The sequence below is a fragment of the Pristis pectinata genome, chromosome 32 (genome assembly GCF_009764475.1).
Source record: "Pristis pectinata isolate sPriPec2 chromosome 32, sPriPec2.1.pri, whole genome shotgun sequence".
Lineage (NCBI taxonomy): Eukaryota > Metazoa > Chordata > Chondrichthyes > Rhinopristiformes > Pristidae > Pristis > Pristis pectinata.
Window position 1 is genome coordinate 6,365,946 of NC_067436.1, and position 23,507 is coordinate 6,389,452.

General features: G+C 40.7%; 1 protein-coding gene across 2 annotated transcripts in view; it reads right to left on the bottom strand.

Moving 5' to 3' along the window:
* LOC127585222 (sorting nexin-27-like) overlaps positions 1–23,507 on the bottom strand; it is a 90,770-nt gene that overhangs the window by 19,503 nt on the left and 47,760 nt on the right. For both annotated transcript variants that reach the window (XM_052042508.1, XM_052042509.1), the window contains exon 4: positions 2,686–2,750. In XM_052042508.1, the coding sequence (XP_051898468.1) occupies positions 2,686–2,750 (65 nt within the window). The remainder of the gene's footprint in view (positions 1–2,685; positions 2,751–23,507) is intronic.

Consider the following 23,507-nt stretch of genomic DNA (forward strand, 5'->3'; position numbering starts at 1 on the left):
ATGTCAAACTGAAGCACAGTCCAGGAGCTAATGTAGATCAGTGAGTACAGAAGCAATGGGAAACTTGGTGTCTTCATATACAGGCTGCAGAGTTTTGGATGGCCTCATTTATCTAGAGTAGGAGGGCAAAGACTGACCAGGAAAAGTGCTTGCACTAGCCAACATACAAGCTCTAAGCTGTGGTTGACAAATGCTGTTTGGTTTTTACTTTAAGTTCAAGGTTCCAATTGTAGACAGAGAATGCTGCAGTCTACACTGATGGCCTAGACTGGATTTATAATAACTACAGTCTGACAGCCAGACATCCCTTAACTCGAAGTACAGATCGTAGGGTGAACAGGAATTGAAGTCAGGTGAAAATATTGCTGAGAATACATATTTGAGGCACAATTCATTCTCAGCATCTTCCTCTCCAAAGATACCATCCGCACAGATCACACAGGCAAAAAGGATTCCAGAAATTCAAAATCAGATTTTTCTCTTTTTCTCTCTCTCTCCATTGCCACTAGCAAGAACTCAATAAGGGTCCTTCACTCATCTAATCAACAACATAAATCAGTATAGCCCAAAGCAGAAAATTATCTAACCAATAAGATCTTCAGGAGCACACATTTGACAGAAATCAACCACCCCAGCCCCTGGCGCTCTTAGACCTGGTATGTATTGTGATTCAGGTAGTGCATACTAATTAAAATCAAAACCTATTAATGCCATGAGAGCCACTACGCAGAATAAATCCTGGCTGAAGGAGGGGCAATTATTCAGTCATCCCAGATGAGGCAGCAGACACACCTTCCCTCCAGAGGGCCAGTGGCAACAATTTGTGCAGCATTCAAGGCCACAATCCATGGAAAATTGTCGAGTGTGTCAATAGTGGGTTACTTTATGTGGCTCACTGATAACTACTTTGGTTCCAACTAGGGTTCGGGTTCATATTCCACTTCAGAAGTTTGAGGCCCTAACCCAGGTCTCATCTTTTGGGTGAGATAAGCTGTAGGCTCTGGCTGCCCCTTGGGTGGGCAAAGAGTTACAAAGCATAAGAGGAGGGGGAGTTTCCCAGTCAAAACTGATCATTCTAACATTACACTGTACAAGTATTAGTTGCCATATGTTTTAGAGCACGTGGAGTTTGCAAAGATTTTAATGTAAATACCAACCTCTTTAAAATATTCCAGTGTCACCGTATGTGTATTTACCTCAACTTAAGAAAAGCAATTCCGTGTATACTTACAACCTCCTACATTTTGTTGTAGCAGAACATCTAAAATCATCACCAAATGCTGGTTAGGTCCAAGTGCTTCTACAAGTCCATCCAACCAAGGCAAATGGACGTAAGACAGGAGTACAACATGGATGATTATTAGGGCAATGTTAATTAAGTTCAACCACTAATACAAAATAAGTACGAGTGAAATATGACTGCCCCATACTCATTAGGGCATTCAGACATAGGGTTATGTATTCACAGAATTGCATTCTGTATTTAGTTGGTTATACCAATCTCCCATTTTTTCTGGTTCCCTATTCCGTGATCCCACAGAAATTATTTTGACAAAATTGGACTTGTATATGCACATTATTATTATTCGGATTCCAGTTGGAATATTGTGGCCTTTTCTGCACACCATTTTTGTTGAGGAGGATGCCAAGCCCTTGAGAAAAGGTATAGATTAAGGGACATCAATTACTTGAAGAGCCTAGAGAAGCTGGGGCTGTTCTGCTCAGTGCAAAGGAAATTAAGGGAAAATTTAGTGGAGGTGTTCAGAATCATAAAGGAGTTTGGTAATTAAGAATAATTTATTTCCACTGGCAGGCCAGCAGAGGACACAACTTTAACACAATTGTCTTACACAACCCAGGTAGGATGAGCAGGATATGCACAAATTCAGAAACGTAGCTTGCACTGCCTGAAAGTATCGTGAAAGCAGATTGACAGTAACTTTCAAAATAGCATGAGATAAATATTTGACAATTTATGGTCTTCTGGGTTTAAAATAAAACACACACGGGTCTAATTCGCAGGCATTTTCAAAGAACTAGACAAAACTACAAAGGCCCAAACAACCTCTTTCTCTGCTGCATCATTCTATAATCTTATGAATAAGGGTCACGTTTCACAGCAGTTACGGTACACCACTGGCACAGCGCAGAATGCTTTACTGTTCATCACCCCCTGTTCTATATCAGATGCTGCAGCACTTGATGCCAACTCTGGATACAAGCAGCAATAGAGTTCCATTCACCATTCCTTGACAAAAACACAGAGCACATTAAACAGCTTTGACTTTCAGTTACAGCCTTACATTTAGAAAAAATTCTTAATACTTCAGACTTATATATAGCAACAGTAACTGGCACATCTGATTTTCAAAAAAACGATAATTACAAACATTCTGAACTTAATTGAGCTGCTCGAAAAGATCAAAAGATTACAGGGTTGAGAAAAGTCACTGCTCGTGGGAAAGTCCAGAATAAGATACAGCCTTGTTTAGGCTGGGAGTCAACTGAAGTTGTTAAAAGAAAAAAAATTGAATAAGGGACTAAGGAGGATAAATGGAGTTGAGATACAGGACAACCATGAATGGCAGAATAGGTTCAAAGGGCTGAATGGATGATTCCTATTCCTACAATAACTACTGATAAAGCAGGCCTACACTTCACCCACCTCCCTTTCCACAGGCTTACCTCACTGGAATCAGCCAGGAATTCCTGCATCACGTCGCTCTCCCCAAGAACACTGACCGAGCACACTGCAAAACAAAGCATAAAACAGGCCATTACAACCATAGCTTACTCAGTGCTGCTCTTGGGAGGCACTAATGGGATTTGGGTTCAAATTCAACCCCACCCCCACAGAAACACACACACACAAACAAATACTCCCTTAACTGCCTTTGGACAATAAGCCTGGGTCCAGACACCAGCTCCACATAACTCTGCAAGTACATCCTTGTATCTTTCCCCAATTATTCAGTTTCATATCCAGCACCTCCACTGTATTGGTGTGCAACATGTTAGGACCTTAGGACCTTAAAACTGACCCCCATGTTTAAGTATTTGAAATAGACTTTGGAGAAGGGACAAAGGAGCTTTTTATGTGGACTTAACCAGGAGACAGCTGCTCTTCCAAGGACGGCTGTCACCACCAGCGCAGAACCTGACCTTGGGAAGATCGGCTGTCAGGAAATTCCAGGTGAGAAAAGTTTCTTTTTACAAAATCCAACACTGCCATGCTACAAGTGACTGCAAGAGGCAGCATTACTGAAGCTGGAGTGAACTGAAAGGCAACTTCAATCACCCAGGGAAAAGACTTCCAATCACCTGGTGCCTTCTATAGCAGTTCACAAAGCACTTCACAACTGTTGTACTGTAGGGAATTGCATTAGTCAATCTGTGCATGGCAACTGATGTGGCTACCCGCCACCTCTTCCCATACACCATTAACAGCAGCATGAATGATCAGATTATCAGTCTGCAATGGCAGACAGAGCATAAAGGAGTGGGTTCATGACGCCTTCCCTTCCAACCTCAATCCATTCCTGAAGAAACCTCAGGGTATTAAGAGCCTCCACCAGGACAAACAAATGGTATATACTCAATTTGATATTAGGTCTAATGTAATAATTAAATCAAGTTGCTGTTCACACTGCATTGCACATCTCTCACAAGGTTAACAGACAATTTTTGACTTATGGTTCATATTTTTCAGTTGGGTAGGAAAGAAACAGAAAACTTGTCTGAACTACAGTTTTAAGCACTAAATGGAGTGACATGCCATTCTACTTGTGCATACTCAGTAGACGAATCAGGCAACTAATTATTGGTAATTGGTTTATTACTGTCACATGTACCAAGATGCACTGAAAAGCTTTTGTTTACATGCCATCCAGACAGATCATCCTATACGCAAGTACATAGAGGTAATGCAAAAGGGGATAAAAAGGAATTAAGAATACAGCATTGCAATTACAGAGAAGGTGCAGGTAGACAAATAAAGTGCAAGGGCCACGATGAGGTAGATTGAGAGATCAACAGTTCATCTTTATTGTACAAGAGGTCCATTCAAGAGTCTGATAACAGTGGGATAGAAGCTGTCCTAGAGCCTGGTGTATACGTTCTCAAGCTTTTGTATCTTCTGCCCGATGGAAGAGGGAAGAAGAGAGAATGACTGGGCCGAGAGGGGTCCTTGATTATGTTGGCTGCCTTCCCGAAGCAGTGAGAAGTATAGACAGAATCAATGGAGGGAAGGCTGGTTATCTTGATGGACTGGGCTGTGTTCACAACTCTCTGCACTTATGACCTATCATGTTATTCAATCATTGTGCCTTTCATGAACTGAAAAAGATGACACTTTTCAAAGTGCATGCCAACTAAATCACCTTTCCCAATCTTCATGAGCACATCAGATTAATTAATATTGTAAGATACGGAGCACCTTTACATTACGGTGCAAGATTAATCAGTGCCACATAACTGCAGTATTAACACCATTAATATGAATGCAGGAAACCAACAGGCCTCATGAACCCAGCAGTAATGATCCATTGCCACCACTCCAAACCAGGCAAGAACACAATATACCTAAACCTTGGTCCCCAAGAGAACTGCAATCAGGTTTTAGGGTTAGAACCAATTAGCATTAGGGTTAGAACTGGAAAAGAACTTCGAAGATTGTTAACATGGTTTTCTGTCATTAACAGTTAGGCACTAAACTGCACTAAAATGCACTAAAATTTGAGCTACACCAACGTGCAGCATCCTAACAGTACAATTCACGACGGGAGCTCAAAGTGACCTTTTTCTATAAGTGGTGTGGGATAGGAATTGAAAGATGGTGCTGAGAACCATAAGTGAGGCAGAGTAATGGTCCAACTAAATCCAGCTTCCTACTTGATCAATAAGTTAAGACAGGGCATATCAACAATCGAAACTTATCCTGTGACCGTCTTTTATCTCCCAGTATAGCAGCTGACCCAATTCTGAAGATACTAAAATACTTTTATTTTCAGTCCCATCTGGCAGAGTGTTCCAAATTCACCACCCAAGTAAAGAAATTCAGTTTTAAAATGAGCTTGCACTAATTTTATTTGGCATCACCATATTCTACTTCCAGACTATTGCACATTTTGTACAGCTTGAAGAGTATTCCCATTAACTATGTTCTTTCTTTATCGACCAGTAAGGCATTCAACCTTCTCTTCACATTTAGATTGTTCCCCCACTTTTGTGTGCGTGCATTCTTTCCGGTGCAACGCTCTAAATTAATAGACGACTCCTGGAACAGGTAATGAGCACAATTTGCTCACAATGGCCTTAACATTGAAAATACTGCAATCATCTGTCCTTCCAGGGACTCACTGAGACTCCATTGGGCTTCTACTCTCTCTGGCATGACTCTTCGCACGTGTATAAACTTTTCACTAAACTGGTTTAATCCGAGTTCTGATTCTGTTACATGTCCCAGCTTGCAACATTTAATTATTTCTAGTTTTGTTGAAGTTCAGATAAAGTGCATTTTAGAGAGTGCTGCAATTTATATACTGCATTTGAGGAAATCAAAGAGATCTAATTATCAAGATCCTTTGCTTCCAATTTCACACTGGGTCCTGACAGATACAATTCCAGCAGCACATATCCTTCACCATAATGATTTTCAAAACTAAAATAAATCCAATTTAGGACAATATTCATCAGATGAAGGGGCACCGAGCTGATCTTCAGCATCCAGTTTTTTTTGGGTTAAGGAAGATTTTCATTTACAATAAAACTCCAATAATCCACTATATTTCTATTTGGGGTTCCCAATGATTTGGCATCTGGCTCAGTGAATGCTGCTTCCCACACTCCCTTCCCACTCACCGGGGCCCCAGTTCCTACACTCTCTTTAAACTTGGGTTCACTGGAACTAATGACTCTACCGTGCAACATGTTAAATAAAAATATGAGTACTAATACAATAACATCTGATAATGCAGAAAATCTGCTTGGCTGACACCAAAATCCTGAGAGTGTCGGATTAATGTAGTTTTACTGTATCAGTACCTTTTGCATCCTCAATGAGAAGCACTTTGTAGGAAATTACTGTTATACTTTAAAGAATGGTCAACACAGAAGCCAAATTGCTGAGTCCACAAATGGACACGTGATGGCGTGATGAAGGAGAAATTTGGGCTGGGGTATCAGAAAGTATTCAATGACCTCCTATTGAGTGAAAGGATGGATAACCTTCCCTTAACTCGACTGCAGCCTAACAGAAAAGTGCAGGGCTATTGTAATGTATATAGATCCTGGCTCCAACTGGATCAGGAAAGCATCAGCAAATTGCTTCCTTGCAGCAGCTTCACCACTTCAAAACTTCAAGGTTCTTCATAGCAGTATTTCTAGATAAAATTTTGGCAGTGAGTTACAAGAACGAAATGGGGTCTGAGGCAGCTCAGGCATAGCCACCAAAGTGATACAAAGGAATTCAAAGATATGCATTAGACCAGAATTGGAGAAGATCGGTATAGCTGGAAAGGTCACAAAGACAGGGAAAGTAAAGGTGGGATTTGAAGACAAGGATTAGAACATTAAAATGGTCATAATCAATGGATGGGAGATGGGAAAACAACCAAAAAGGTAATAAATTTATGCAGTGGATCACGAAAAATTCTTAAGATTTGATCTATCAAAATCTACACAATCCCATGACTGCAATCAGGTGTTCAACAGCTGATACCATCTGTATTGTTTAAACTGTCTTTTTGAATTGCAATTACTCAAGAATAATGATTTCTAGAAGTTGCTGAGTCTAATGAAATTTGAATAGCAGCTGGAGTGACACAGTAATTGATGGGAACTGCTTCAGCAGCCCTGACGTGATAGAGCTGAATTAACAACTAGACTAGCCTAGGGATGGTCACGTCGGCTCTATAACACAGACATCCCTCAGGATAAGTAAACCATCGTCAGCCAACCCAGTCAGTGGCACTCAGCGTTGTCAAAATTAGATCCTAATGATTGGCTACCCTATTTGATTTTCACAGCAAGGCAGTAAAGGCAAGAGTGACTGCAACAGGTGTCTAAGAATGTGTCAGAGAGCAACGGCTTGCACAGTCGCCTCAGTGGAGGGACGGGAAGACAAGTGGACTTGGGAGTTCGCCAATCACAGCTATGCCTGTTGAGTGAGGAATTTTATTGGTTGAGCATCTGCCAACAGAGCAGGTACAGCCCTCTATAGCCAATGTGTTTCTTCTTTCTCTCATGTCCAATCTCATAGAATTAAAGCACCACAGAAAGCCATTTGACAAAATGAGCCATCTCAGAAATACCACTCTCTTGCTCCTTCACCATGGCCCTGTAGTATTTATCTATTTTCTCACTGCATGTTATTAGCAAATCTGCTTTCACCACCCTTTCAGGTAGTGTATTCCATATCAAAACAACTTGCCATTTCAGAATATTTCTCCCCCATCGTCTCTTCTGCCAGATACCTAAACCAGGTTACTTTTGGTTATCAGCTTATCCACCAGTAGAAGGTCCTCATTTTTTATTTCATTCCACAAGGTACGAGTCATAGTACCAACAGAGGATTAGCTAACAGGCAACAGAACATTGCAATAAATGGCTCATTTCAGGTTGCCAAGTTGAAACTAGTGCTGGGGTCCCAATTATCTATAGCCAAAACAGAACAGGGAAGTCAACAGAAAATTATTTTAAAATGTCAGGGACAGGCATAGTTAAAACAGTTCTGATGAAAGGTCATTGAACTGAAACAATGATGTTTTCTTTTCCCCATGGAAGCTGTCTGACCGAGTATTTCCAGCGTTTCTGTTTTATAATTCAGGCTGCCCTGGTAGGTTTTACCGACACTCAATAGCACAGCTGTGGCCAGCTTGGAGACTTACAGCATTAGGAATTGTATCCACAGCTCAAACCTTGGCAGAAGTTGGTTAGCCTGCTGCACAGGTCGGTCAATCAGGCCACAGATCATCAGGTGGGCCTGGAACTGAAAACTATCACTGCAGGCTTAACCACAGATAGCTGAGCACTTCTTTACCTTTCGATTATTTTCACTCTTTTGCTGTATTTACAGAATAAGGAAGTGGAATATTGCATCCAAACAATAACACATTTGTGTACTTCTTTATCAAAGAGCGACGAGTATCTATGAGTGATTGGGCATCTAGACAGGAACAATGAATAGATTTAAACTAAATTGTCAAACCACCTGGTTGCATAGCCTTGGGTGCAAGTTGATGAATGGCAGTGAAATGGTACCCTGAAATTATTCATTTGAAGTAGATGATGAGCGGGGAAAGGCTGCGGCAGTGGGGGGGTGCGAGGAAGAGGGAAGGCTGCCATTTTCATCTTAAACAGGAAGGAAAAAAAATCCCCAGTTCCAAACAAGTTATGGCTTAAACAAGAAAATAGAAGATAACCTCACATCTGATGCTCTAGGAATTGAGAGGAATTCTTTTGTGGAGAGACACTTCATTTAAAAATCTTTCCATAGAAAGAAGAAAAACACCTAAAGGTACATTGCCCTTGAAAGTCATTCATTGAGATTATCTGCATATCTTTCATGATGGATTAGAAAGTGCTCCACACATTCTGTAAGGGCAGAGTTCTGATTTGGACATGTCCAATGCTGTACCGAAATTTACTTGCTTTAAGAGGGAGCAAATTGAAGTTGAGCTTCTGAATCACTCCCTTCAAACTAAGCTTCTCAGGAAGGCTGGATAAGGGGCAATTTTCCAAACAATTTACATTAAATTGTAACGATCAAGATTTGCCAGGACTAGGTTCTATCAACCATGAAAGACCATCTCCAATTACTTATTCCTCAACGTTCAAATAGATATCAATACAAAATTGATTTATTGATGTTTTTTTTAATGAATTAAAATCCTGCAACATTCATGGGGTGAAGGTAAAAATTCCACCCTTTTTGCAGTGTCCACATCCCAGAAATGAATAATAAAATGTTTAAAATTAAATCCCAGTAAGGGAGGCTTTGCAAAGACGGTAACAAAACTTTACAATTTTACAAAGTTATAGTTGGTCTTAAATTATGGCAAAGCATTCAAAATGTATAACTTTGCTTTCAGGACATCAGCAGTGTTGTGTTTATTAATTTCCCACCTCAGATCATGGATCAGAAATGCATGCATTGGAAAAAATGCAAGCTTTGAGCATCGAGTGTGGAGATGGAAATTGGGAGCCATTTAAAAATCAAAACTAGATAATTGTTAAAAGGTATTAACCCAAATCATAAAACAAAACCTTTTCAAACCATTTTCTTCTCCCATCACCTCAAATGCAAACTGGAAAGCCATTCCACAACCGTATCGGCTTTGGTACCTTGTCCACAGCATCCATTCACGGCTTACAAAAGGTTGAGAAGTGGCTAATCAGACATCCACATTTGTATTGTCTGCACATTAATTATTCCAACAGAAAATTCGGCATAAACATTTGGATCTTCACTGAGAGTAAAACACTAAATGATTCCTCCAACCTGATATGCACAAATGTACACATACAAATGCATACAATTTCAAGCTGAAGGAAACAATTGGAGTCTTACTTAATGGGAATAAAAATACTTTAAGGGGTAGGATTAGGACCAGCCTTGCTTATATTACATCTGACCTATGAAAGCAAAATTAATGGGAATTCTTTTTGTACATCTAAAGAATATATTATTAGCAACATTTAACTATTTCACTACCAAAGATTCAATATGAAAATGAGCTCAGCAGAAATGAAAGAAAATTTCAGATTCGGAGTGCAAAGAGTTACAGGCTAGCATGAGAGGCAGTGCTATGACAGAATTTAAATGAAAGGGTTCAAGTTGGGAAGGCAACCTTTTCTCATGTATCTGCTTTCTTACACGTATATTTCTGCTAATTTCAAAAGCTTGACATAATTTCATCTGCCTCATCAGCCTGTGTGATTAGGTGCCATGTTGCAGGGAAAAGTAATGATATACAGTACTGATATTGTTGGGTCTGGTCATGCCTGCCACTTTCTATCACACTGCATTTCCAAATTAGCACTGGTACAGAATGAGTGATTTTGTGCTGAGTGAAGGCACTCAATGCACTACCCTGCAAACTGTGCTATTTCCAGGTTTTCTTTTACCCCCTTGGAGAGAAAGGCAATGTCAATAATCTGCTTGAATTGAATCCACCCAAGCTTAACCCATACAAAAGCTGCCTTCACTGAAAAATTGAGCTTGCTGGAGCCAGGCAAGGCACCATCCTCTAACAACATAAAGTCTGACACTGTCCACAGTATCCTTGAATACATCTATAAGCAACAACAACCTATACAAGTTGCCCACCCAGTTTTAATGAATTCAAACTTTACTCTGAGTGAATATTAAACCCAGTACATCAACAAATGAAGGCAGTAGAGGACTGTAGTTTGGTATACCTGATCAATCTCTCTGGCTATGGTAAGGTGCAGCAACATGCATTGAGCCAAGGACTGCAGATGCTAGAAACCTGAAATGGAAACAGAAAATGCTGGAAATTCTCAACAGGTCAGGTAGCATCCATGGAGAAATATTAACATAGCAGGCGAGAAATCTTTCATCAGAACTAATGAGTGGAGGAAAATCAATCCCAGTCACTAAAAGCAGTGCATCTCCAGGCACGACTGGGCAAATCCCCAGGCAACCTGGTCAGGTCTCCACAGATCCAAATTTAATACACAGCAGTGAAGCTGAATTATGATAAACCACAATGAATCAAGTGCCACATCCTGCCCTGTGACTGTTTCACTAGGAATGGTACTTCCCACTTTCCCATGTAGCATGTACATCATTGGCTCGGCGATGGCTTGTGCAGTCATATCAAAAAGCACTGGTTCAACACCTGCTCCTGAAGATTCCAAGTGAGAGGAGATTGGATTTCTAGATCTGAATTGTGACTTCCTACGGGATAAATGGGCCTGCTGGGTATAAGGGCGACAACTCCCACATTGCATGGTTTGTGGGAAGTATGAAATGGTTACTGCTTTGGAAGCAGCATTCATATTGAAACCTTTCATGATTGTAAATCAGCCTGCAAATCTTCCACAACTTCACTGTCCTCTGTGGGAAGTGAATGAAGATACAAAACACCCACCTGTATGGCAGTTTCAAAGCAATGCCTGAATTATCAGTCAGCATTTACACTCAAGAATACTAGTGCTGCCACTGTAACAATACCAATCTGGAACACTGGTAATGAATTCTGATGAAAAAGAATATTTCCTCTCTGGACCAAATATTAATGACAATGTTGCCACAGTATTTATCTGCATTAAAAAGGCAATTAATGCTGTCAGTTGGATGAAAGGAAAACAAGTTAATTCGTTTTATCTCAACATACCTGCCTCAGTCCATTCACTGGAGGGATAGGCAAATAATTGTTGAACCTACTCATAACTTTAACTTAAATAATAATATACCACGGCTATTCCACTCTGGGAATATGAAGGAACATCAATTGGAATCAATGTAATTAGTTTTAAACTTCTGTTCCCTGATATTTGAACCCCAAAAATCTAACTTCATTGTCAATTCATTTTAAATTTTAAATGATGTCACCACAATGTACCAATTTCCCCATATCCTTAAGGTTTCCTTAAAAGTGGATTTAGAAATAGACAATTCTTGGGGGGGGGGGGGGGGGGGGGGGAGGGGGGGCGGAGGGTGGAGAGGAGGTGGTGGAAATCAGGTTGGTCAGGAAACCTCAGTAAATGCTTCAGGTAATGACCTGGTATCAGAATTGGAAATAGTTAGAAATAAAACAAGTTTTGATATGCAGAGAAGATGCAAGGGATGGCAGAGAGGGGGACAGGGGGAAAGAATGTGGAGAGAACAAAGGGAAGCTTAAATGGAAGGCAGGAGAGATTGGGTGGCAAAAGGGGTGACAGTGCAAGTCGAAGAGTGAAAAAGGGAAGAAACATTCATTCTTGAGAAATGCAGAATAATTGTGAAATTACCAAAGGAATGTGGATTGACTGCAAGACATCTGAAATAAAAATGCCACAGAAATGTTGATTAGCTGAAATATCTAAATTCAGTACCAAGTCCAGAAGGCTACTCTAGTGCAAGTGCAATAATATTATACCTTAATCACCAGAAGTCTCTACAGACTTCATGGGAGGGTTGCATCAATATCTAACTGTATTGTCACTATAATTAAGCAGGCTGTGTCACTTATGTCACATAGAACTTGTCACGTAGACTCTTTACCAGCATTGCATCCCTCTAGCTGCTAACAGTACTGGCTGAATGCAGCATGCACAGATACAAAATGAGATTAATAGAAAACATGAAAGCTAACATGCTTCCTAAATTGTCAATTTTTGGAAAAGATAAATTTTCGTTTATGTACTACCTTTCACTGCTTCACAATAGCGCACAGCTCTTTACAGTTAATTAAGTACATTTAAAATGTAGATCCTACCTCAATACATGTTAACTATTCATCGTTATACTTAACTCAGTCTTCACCCAACAGATCCGTTAATAACCGCTTTGAAGTCTGTTCCTGGAACCAATGTTAAAATTGTTCTGCAATGCAGTAATTTTGGAACTAAACTTGCATAATTTGTTAAATTAACCAATTTTTTATCCTATGCAATGGTGTTCCAAACAGCTAACAAAATATTTCTTTTACTGCTTCTGGCATCTGTAGCTTGCAATTTCTGCTGAAGATTATTTAAATCTGACTGTTTTATAAGTAACCTTTTTCTGTCACTTCAAGCACAGTCATCAGTTTGTCTCTTCCCCCCCCCCCCCCACTTCTCAGCAACTGTCTGGACCCTAATCCCCCAAGCTCAGCTCAGCTTGTCTATCATGCACTGCAGAGGGCAGCTTGTTTTTCCTATGCTCAGGACTTCCAGTCTTTCTGCTTCTTCCCTTCCAAACTAGGTTGTTATTTAACCCCAATTTTCAGGGACAACTTGTTCTCGTCTCCTGTTTTCTCTCTCCCAGCAAGGTACCCGCGGTCTCCAGCATCATTTTCAGATCGGAGGCTGCATTGCCAGGTGGAACTTTGGGGTCTGGGCCCTTGGGCAACACAAGACTGTGGCAGGATCTCAGCGAACCCCCTTTCAAATCAAGCCAAGTATGAATACTGGTGTGGTATGAGGCTGGAAAAAGATACAAATGACTATCATAAATACAGAAATTTAGATTCTAAATAATTATTTTGGATTAGTCTTCAAGGTAGAAGATGCTAAAAACATCCCAATAATAATAAATAATCAAATAGCTATAGGGAAGGAGGAACATAATTCCTAACATGAAAACATGAAGGTTAATTGGCCACTGTAAATTTCCTCTGGTGTGTAGGCGTGGGGTAGAATCTGGGGGAGTTGATGGGAATTGGGCAAGAATAAAATAGTATTAGTGTGAATGGTTGCTTGATGTTCAGTACAGACGGTAAGCCAAAGGGCTTGCTTTGATGCTAGATGACAACTCCAAAGAAGGTTCATCTATTAACCTCTGCTTTACAAGGTACTTCTATAATGATAGGCAAGGTCAAAACCAGACTTGGCAGTGATGTCTTCCAACAAATAGCTCAGAACACCTGCTTTTTAGATTCACAAATAATTTCCACTAAGCACTTAACAAGGACGTCTAGCCCTGCACCAACAGATTCAAGAGAATAACAAGAATATGAGGGAACATCGCCATCTGAACAGAAATTCAAAATTTGAATGAACTACAGATTCTTTGAAATCTCTTGGAAACAGAATCTTGGAGTACATTATTCCAGAGAGCAGCTGAAAAATTGGGAATTGACAAGAAAATAAAAATTGCCAGAAATATCCATTACCTGAAATTGCTAAATTCAGTACCAAGTCCAGAAGGCTTTCACTTGCCACAGGTCTGGGAATGCAAGGAATTAGAGCAATGGCAACACTAAATATCCTCTCCAGCAAATCAAGTACTTCTTGTGGATTCAACGGGTTACAACCGCATTGAACAGATGATGGTTCAGGAAGAGATAGAGGCACAAGTTGAAGGAAACCACTGCTCAATTAGTGTTATAATTGGAAATAGGAGACTCAGTGATTTGTCAGTGGCTACTATATCCTGCATTTTAAGATTCCCAATATTCAGTTGCCTTGAGACTTTTCAGAAAGGGGCATTTCAGAAAGGCTGGGAAAGATAATGAGCAGACACTCAGGGGTCACATAGCAGCTGATGACTTGGAGAAAAGAAGGGTCAAGTCCAACAAAAGTTCAGGAAGCAAAGTCTGGAGCAGGACAAAAAGGTACACACGAGAAAGTTTAGATTTTTTTTAAACAACAGGATCAAGTCTACAACGTATGACCATATTTAGTGACTTCAGGAGTGACTATCAACTTTCAAGCATTGACTGAATGGACTATGAAGAGTAAATGGCATATTCAAACAGAGATCTGAACTGCTGCTGTTAAAGAATAAACATAACTCGGCTGTGCAGAAAGGATTATCCTGTGCAGCGTTAAAGTAAAGCAATTTTCAATTTGAATTAACACAGGAATAGCAGGAAATCCATTCTGCTCAATAGCTGCAGGATTCCTAAAGTGAACAAACCTGAAGAATTCTAAGCTTAAATCCAGAGCATAAAGTGAGAAACTACTCAGATTTCACTAGAGGAAGGATAAAACTAGGGAAAGGTGCAGCAAACAGGATGTGCATACTGCCTGGGGACAGAACCCAAGGACACTGGGCAGAATTCAAAGACCAAACTGGAAATAAAAAGTTGCCACCAATAAAAGTTACGATAAATTAGTCTGTCATGAAATACTTGATTTGCTAACTAAATACCCTTTTACAGAAATAAACCTTCTCTCCTGACCCAGTATGGCTCACAAATCCCATCCCACACCTCCTTGAACTGCCCTCCCAAGTGACCTAGCAAAATCATTCAGCAAAGACAAGCAGACTGTATCAATAAATGCTGATTTTCGCCTGAATGAGCAAAAGAAAATCTGCATTTAAATGTTTAAAAAGGGCAATCTCAAAGTAGCAAGGGGATCTGGAGTGACTGATAAGCACCAGGTGCAGGAATTATTGGACGGAAATATCAAATTAAAAGGTATAAATTCTACAGAATGGATATACTTCAATTCAACAAGCAAAGGAATTTAAAACAAACCTTTGCTTTGTCTCCCCAGGCATTCATGTTGTTTTTCAAGCCTCTGCTGCCAATAATTAACCGGACTCTGCACTAGATGTTTGTGCAAAATTTTACAAATATGAAATAGGACAGTATCTCAAGGCAACATTCCATGCTTGACATGTTGTTCAAGGATAGTTAGAGCTTGACTCTGCACTCAAACCAAACAGTGTCTCGTTCTGACATCCTGTCACTTCTGGTCCATGGTTAGATGCAATGACCGTGGCCCCAAGGTGATATTCTCCACTCCACGCTTTCCAAGGCAGAGAGACATTTCTTTCAATAACATACAACTTTATGGAGTCTAGTCATTACATTCAGTCAATCAACAACCTTGAGTTCAGTTTTGTAATATCCGCAAGCAGTTTTCTTCGAAGAGTAATATGGCTTTTATTAATAAGTCTCATCTTACTTACCCAAACACTGAATATAGGCCTTTGATTTGCCTCTTCCTATTGGACCACTCAGCCTTGGGAAAACAATTGAAAATCTTATACCTAGAATCCAGGTAACAAGTTTCCGGTAATGACCTTACCGAGGTCCTGTTTGAACCCATTTGTTATATAATAGCTAACTATCTTCAGGCTGTCAACCTTGAGCCAGATAACTGTTCTGCACGTTAGCTCAAATCTTTTTGTGTGAGAGGCCTCAGAAGAAGGCATGCCTACTACTGTCAACACATGTTCCATGTTACTCAGTGACTGGATGGGTTAGGCTTTCAGTTGGTTCTCTCTCTATCGCACCAAATACACTCCTGCTACCCTATGGACTTCTGACCTTGGTAAGGTGTGCCTCAATCATTGGCTTGTCGCAGAATTCTGAACCAGGAACGAAATCTGATTGGAAACATCTCACAGGTTAAGCTCTGGGTATCGTGCTCCAGAGGGGCAATTCATTATTCTGAGCTTGAAGCAGGGAACTGCACTCGGTGGGAGCACAACTGGAAAATTGAAGCCACCATACTTCAGCCAAATCATGTTGCTCAGCTCTCAATGAGCAGCCATCCCATTGGTGAGGAAGCATCTGCCAATGGACCTACAGAGAAATATCACTATCAGCAAAACAGTGCATTAAAACCAGTTGGGAATGGTTGGAAAAATATTCTCAGTCCCTAATAATCCCATATATTGCCCAAACACTAATGGATACCAACTACAAGTAACCCTCTCTCTATAAAGATGCTCTGTGTTACACTCTGTTTCTCTGGCATAAATCTCAAATTTCGTTTATAAATCTCCAAATTTAGCTTCATACTCAAGTTTCCAATATCAGAAGGAATAAGCCAATAGGAAACAACAGTGGCTTCCATTCCTCCTGTGTAGACTGAAGCTCTGCAAACTTTATACATGCTCACTGTGATACTGCAATTCCTGCTTTTCCTTAACCACTCCAGTATATCAAATCCTTGCAGCTCATCGTGTAACTGACTGATACTTTAAGCCTCCAATGACACAAACATTCCTGAACAGAATATTTTCAGAATTCCTTGACCAAGAACACAGGAACAGGTAAAGACCAACCATGCCTCTTCTGTTATTCAATTAAATCACAGCTGATATATAGCTCAACTCCATAAACCCCCATCAATTCATAATCCTCAACCTTATCTGAAATGATCTGATGTCATATTTTCAATTGACCCTAGCCTCAAAAGCACTCTAGGCAAACTAGTTCTAGCTCACCAACATCCTTGTAAATAAGTGTATTCTGGTATTAATCTCAAACACACTAAGGTTATGTCCTCTTGCTTGGGATCACACATGCAAAGGAAATAGTTTTCCTATCTGTACCTTTAGAACTGATGTAATCATCTTACTCAGCTGGACCTGCAGAAGGTCACCACCATCACTGAGCATTGTGTGTCAAACACCATCCCAACTGGGGAAGTGCACTGTCATTTCTTCATCTTCTCTGGATTAAATCATGGGATTCCTTGCCTAAAAAGCATTACACGATTCCTTCACCAAAAGGTTCAAGGTAGCAGACAACCATCTCAAAGGCAACTGGATATGTGCAATAACTGTTCCTGTTGCCTGTGATACTCAAATCCCTGTATTAATAAACCAACAGCTTATAGTGTACATTGCTTTTACACTCTGTGCTGCCACAATACTGGGCTGACATTCTTCAAATTCACTCATGATCCTTTCAAGTACAGAACTGCAATGGCAAATCCAAACAGTTTTTCTATCATTGAAGCAGCATATAAACCCACAATGTAAGCTTTTGCATACTGTACTACAGGCTGGCATAACTCAGGTCTCATTCTCAATGCACCCAGAACCTTGTTGAGAAGGCGGCAAGAGAGAGTTTGAAGAACATACAAATGGCATTCTATTTCGAATGACCTCAAGGCTGGAGAAATTAAACACAAACAGAAAGACTACATAATAATGAGCTTATTGCAAACCTTCTCATCTCACTAGATGACTGAAAGCTTGTTATAATCAAGAGCTCAAACCTCACCAGGGTAACCCTGATAAAGAACTGTTTTGTCAACCATAACTGGTGAGAAGTGCTGCACACTGCACCACACAGTCTGCATTATAGCAGGATTATGTGCCGCAGCCAGAGAATTTCAATAAAAAATCCCAATTATAAATAGAACACTTTGTAAGCATTAGTGTATGGTTTTCTTGAGAAAGCTAAAGAATGCACAATTAGCACAGAGTATGGTTATTTCAAACCAAGTCTAATTCATCTTCACATTTCTTCCCAGGAAATATCAGTAATGCTTTCCACATGCACCATGATAACATCAACACAATCAGACACACATTCACAGCAAGGAAACTGACATCTCTACATGGAGAATGTTGATGATGGAACTTTCATATTCTCTCTCTGGCGCAAGAGTTTTCAGTCTCTGAAGCTGACGTCCGGGCATCCTTCAAGAGAGTGAATCCACGAAAGGCCTCTGGTCCAGATGGTGTACCTGGCCGAGTACTAAAGATCTGTGCGGACCAACTGGCTGGAGTATTTACGGACATACCCAACCTCTCGCTTCTGCGGTGAGGTTCCCACCTGTTTCAAAAAGGCACCTATTGTACCAGTGCCCAAGAAGAGCATGGTGACCTGCCTCAATGACTACTGTCCAGTAGCACTTACATCAACTGTGATGAAGTGCTTCGAGAGGTTGGTTATGGCACGAATCAACTCCTGCCTCAGAGATGACCTGGATCCGCTCCAGTTTTCCTACCGCCACAAGAGGTAAAGAGCAGATGCAACTTCTCTGGCTCTTCATTCTGCTCTGGACCATCTGGACAACAGGAACACATACGTCAGGCGGCTGTTCATCGACTACAGGTCAGTGTTTAACACAATCATCCCATCCAAACTCATCATCAAGCTTCAAGACCTGGGCCTCTGTACCTCCCTCTGCAACTGGATGCCTGACTTCCTCATCGGCAGACCTCAATCAGTGAGGATTGGTAACATCTCCTCCTCACTGATCATTAACACAGGTGCACTCAAGGCTGCATGCTTAGCACCCGCTCTACTCTCTATACATATGACTATGTTGCTAGGCACAGCTCAAATGCCAATTTCAAATTCGCCAATGACACTACTGTTGTTGGACGAATCACAGGTGGAGATGAGTCAGCTGACCAGAGCAAGATAGGACACCTGATTGAGTGGTGCCACAACAACAATCTCTCGCTCAACATCAGCAAAACTAAAGCACTGATTGTTGACTTCAAAGGGGAAGGAGGACGAACGTGTGCCAGTCTGCATTGGAGGATCAGCGGTGGAGAGAGTCAGCAGCTTTAAATTCCTGGGCATTAACAGATCAGATGACCTGTCCTGGGCCCAGCACATACAGTAGATGCAACCATAATGTGAGTGCATCAGCATCTTTACTTTCTTAGGAGGTTAAGGAGGTTCAGCTTGTCACCAAACACTAACTTCTACAGATGTATTGTTGAAAGTATCCTGACTGGTTGCATCATAGTCTGGTATGACAATTCGAATGCACAAGTACACAAAAAGCTGCAGAGAGTAGTGGACTCTGCTCAATACATCACGAGCACATCCCTCCCTACCATTGGTAGTACCTACAGGAGGCACTGCCTGAAGGCAGCAACGTATATCAAAGATCCCCACCATCCAGGCCATGCTACCATGGTACAGAAGCTTTGTCCCACACCACCAGGTTCAAGAACAGCTACTTCCCTTCAGCCATTTGGTTCTTGAACCAACTGGCAAAACCCTAATCACTATAGTTTAGCAACACTATGACCACTTTGCACTAAAATGGACATTGTTTTTTTGTGTTCTTTCTGGTAAAATTGTGTATAATGTGTTTAATTTATGTTTTTCTTGTGAATGCTGCTTATATGATGCTATGTGCCTGTGATGCTGCTGCAAGTTTTTCATTGTACCTGTGCATACGACAATAAACTCGACTTTGACCACAGTTGCTATAAAGAGACCATTCAACCATCATCTCCCTGAGAAGCATCAGGATCAGATTGTTATTAGCCAGATAAACTGTCCTGGACCTAATCTCTCAAGGATTATTAAATGTAAGGACTAATATCCTGTAGTAACATTCATAAAGTGGACAACGCATTAACTGACAGTACAGTGATGTCCCATGGCATTTCTCATAGCAAATTGAATACACAATGGAGGGAAATATGCACAATGGGCAATTCAAATTATTTTCACAAGAGCAACGTCTCTCCTAGTAACCATCTTACTTCCCATTTCTCTTTTAACCTTCACCTTCTCTCCCTACCACCTTACACAATATATCACACTCCAAATGTACTAGATTCATGCTCCACAAATCATGCTTGCCTCAGTCCTTCGGCCTTGACACTTGGTCACCTTTGCATCACAAGAAACCATGATGCATTCCGAGGGCCTGCTGTACTGTCATGGTTGTTTTCCAAATCAGACCATAAACCAAGATCTTGTCTGCCCTCCAGAAGACTAAGGATTCCTATCCCTTAGGAGCTAAATCTCACATTCCATGACTACTGGAAGGAGCTCAAAAGAAGCCTGGCTATCAAGCAGTCTTCACAGGAAAAGCTTATTAAAAGTCCACCCTGACACAAGCCAATCATGCAAACTTCAGGAGACCATGATTACTCACAATGCACTTGCACTTCTGTACTCAAGTTTATAGTAATTGCAAAATGAAAGCACTCCACTCTGGACTACAACTGTGGATTAAATAGATCCTGGTACAAAATTGTTGTTCTTTCCACTCCTCCCTCCCCTCCCCAATCACCATGAATATGTTAGAAACAGCTCCATCCATTAACCAGAGCTCAAGGTAACTTCTTACCCTGCCACACCTAAACTCCTCAAAAACCCCCATCCGAGATGTACAAAATCCCTCTTCTTCCATGACTGCCCAAATGTTTGCATCCCCCTCAGCTGTGTTCACCTTCCCACCCAATTTCTGAATCTTTTTATTCTTGGCCTGAAGCACGTGTTAATATTTAACATATCCAATTTCACGATTCCATTAAAGTCACCTTTAAACCATTTTTTCTAAACTGCAATAGTCTTTTCACGGTTTGGAGCCCCAATTACTTTCAATTTAATGCACACTCTCTGACCTCTAACTCCTACACCGTTCTAATGAAGAACGACTTATGTTTGATAAACAGCAGCTCATTTTTTAATTAGACATTTTGTTGCCTTATAGGAGTCTATAACTGTGGATCCACAGTTCAACAACTGTGGATCTTAACCACCGCCCTCATTTACTTCGGGCACCAACTGTGGATAATCACTTACAGTTCCCTAGACGGAGCTTCGTTCTATATTTTGTTCCACTGCTATTCCTATTTGCCTTGCACCATTCTCTTCTGTCATATGATCTGTCATCCGTTGCAGGGAGACCCCAGGTTACGAACACCTGACTTATGGACACCTCTAGATATGAACAAGCTCCCACAATATCATTAAATTCAAAAGTCCGACGTGCGTACATACGCTCATTTCAACAAACAGCAGAACTAGTTTGCTCTCTCTCCGCTTTTAGTAATTGTTCCTTCTTATCAGTCTTTGGTGCTTTTGATGCCATTCATTACAATACTGTGGTAGTATAGTTACCCTGGAGTGATTTTTGTGCATTTTTTGACAAAAAGACAAAATTGACGTAAGAACATCTGTAAAAATCAGAACCACTCTATTACCCAGGGACAGCCTTTACATCACAGACCTTCCTTTTGTTCTTACCTGCCCTATTTCCATGCCTCTGTATTTGCTCATTTGAAATGAGAAGTGTTCTTCTCATTTCAAATGGTTAAATTGGAACATTCAGTTTATCCCCTCTAGCTGCTTTATTTCCTGAATTTCTTGACTCTTTTTCAGCAGACATAATATTTGGTTTCCGTCCTACTTATCATTGCTTGACCTTGTTTGTACCAACTCCCACCACTCCCTCTCTGCACTCAGCCTAAACAACTCCAAAATAGACACAAAACTTAGAACCATATTAGTGCTTCCTCAGACCGATATTCTTGGATGGGGCACCTTGGTCGGTATGAACCAGTTGGGCCAAAGGGCCTGTTTCTGTGCTGTATAACTCTATGACTCTATCCTCTAAACTATATAGTTTAGTTTAGAGGATAGTTTTTCAATCTTAAGTTTTAAGTTAATCTTTCAATTTTAAGTTTTTCAATCCCACTGCATGCAGTGGTATAGATACTATTAGAGCGTGGTCATTTAAAACTGAGGTGTGTGGGAACTTTTTCCTCGCAGAGGATGGTGAAACTTGAACTCTCTACCCTGGAGGGCTATGGAGGCTAGATAATTGGGGGTATTTAAAGAGGAAGTTGATACATTTTTGAAAGAGTGAGAACTGAGGCTACGGGGAACTGGCACAGAAGAGGAGATGAGGCCTGGAGCAGATCAGCCATAATCATACTGAAGGGCAGGGCAGCCTGAAAGGACTGACTGGCCTACACCTGTTTCTATGTTCTTATATGGATCCACAAAAACCTGAAGATCTCCTTTCTATAGTAGTTTCCCATTCATTTGCATCACTGCTGGTAAGTTCCCTTTCCCCAGTTCCTCCACCACACTCTTTTTGGCATGATCTCTCTCAGTAACTATACTGATTGTGCAGAATAAGCCACACCCTTTTGGTGGCTCCCTTGGACAGCTTTCGCCCAGCTCCGAATCATTAACGTGTTTTCTAGCCCTGGAACAAATCTCTGTGATTCCCCAATAACTCTTTCACTATGCAGGTCATGATCCCAACACCAACCTTTGCATTAACTGACTCAACCAGGAGGACCTACATTTTGAAAGCTTCCTTGCGAACCCCATGCCTTCTTTTGCTGTAATTTCCATTTGCAAATTTCAGGCATTTAGAAATTAATGAATTCTTCTCATCATCTATATCAGTTACACTCTCAAAGAACTTATCTAAAATTGCTTACTGACTATGCCTTGGGTAATTATTGTCTTGCTGCTTCACTTTCTCTTAATATCTGATGTGCCCAATGACCAATGTTAATCTCAAAGTTCTGCAGTTTCTGGTTTTCATAAATTAGCCCATCTCTTCCCCCTCATTCCTGCACAAAGTCCTTGTAATCCACAAGGGTTAGGTGCACAGACTTCCTACAGATAACAAAGCTGAAGCTGCTGATACCACTAGGGCTCTCTCCTTTGTACCCAATACATACCCTAATTAAACATAAATATGCCCTATGTTCTAAAAGCATTGACATGCATTTGTAAACACACAAACGTTTAAATACCCAAGAGGAAATATTAGCCTACAAACTACAGGTAGTACAAAAATGCATCTTTCCATAATGCAATTTGGTTATAATGTGGATTAGGGAATTACACAGGCCACATTGTTATAGTGCAGTTGCAATCGGGAAAACCTGTTTAACTCTGTGCTTTGAAGGCAACTACAGCCTGTTCTGCTATAAAGTGACTTTCCATTACACAAGGTTTCTTAGGAACGTAACTATTGCATTATGGCAGAACTACCTGTACTTCAAATGAAAGTTACAAGCAATGATCGATTTTAAAATCACAAGGTGCAGCTGTGTAAACAGACTGCTGTGAAGAAAGCACAGAGCAGGGAGCCACTTGACACAAGTGGTCTTGAAACTGATCACTGCATTTATACAGACAGTGATTGTTTCCACAGTGTGTACATGTACATAGATATATTTGAAAAATTCAAGATGGAGCTTAGGGCTGACTTCATGTACACAGATATGGATAGCAAATGTGCGGATAATAAGCCTAAAGAGTGTGCTTTCAGATATGACTGACCTCATTTGAGTTTCTTTGATCCTCACATCAAACCTACGTGCCTTGCCCACTTCTGGTGAACACTGTACAAATAGTTCTTAAGAAAACAAGGTCCTT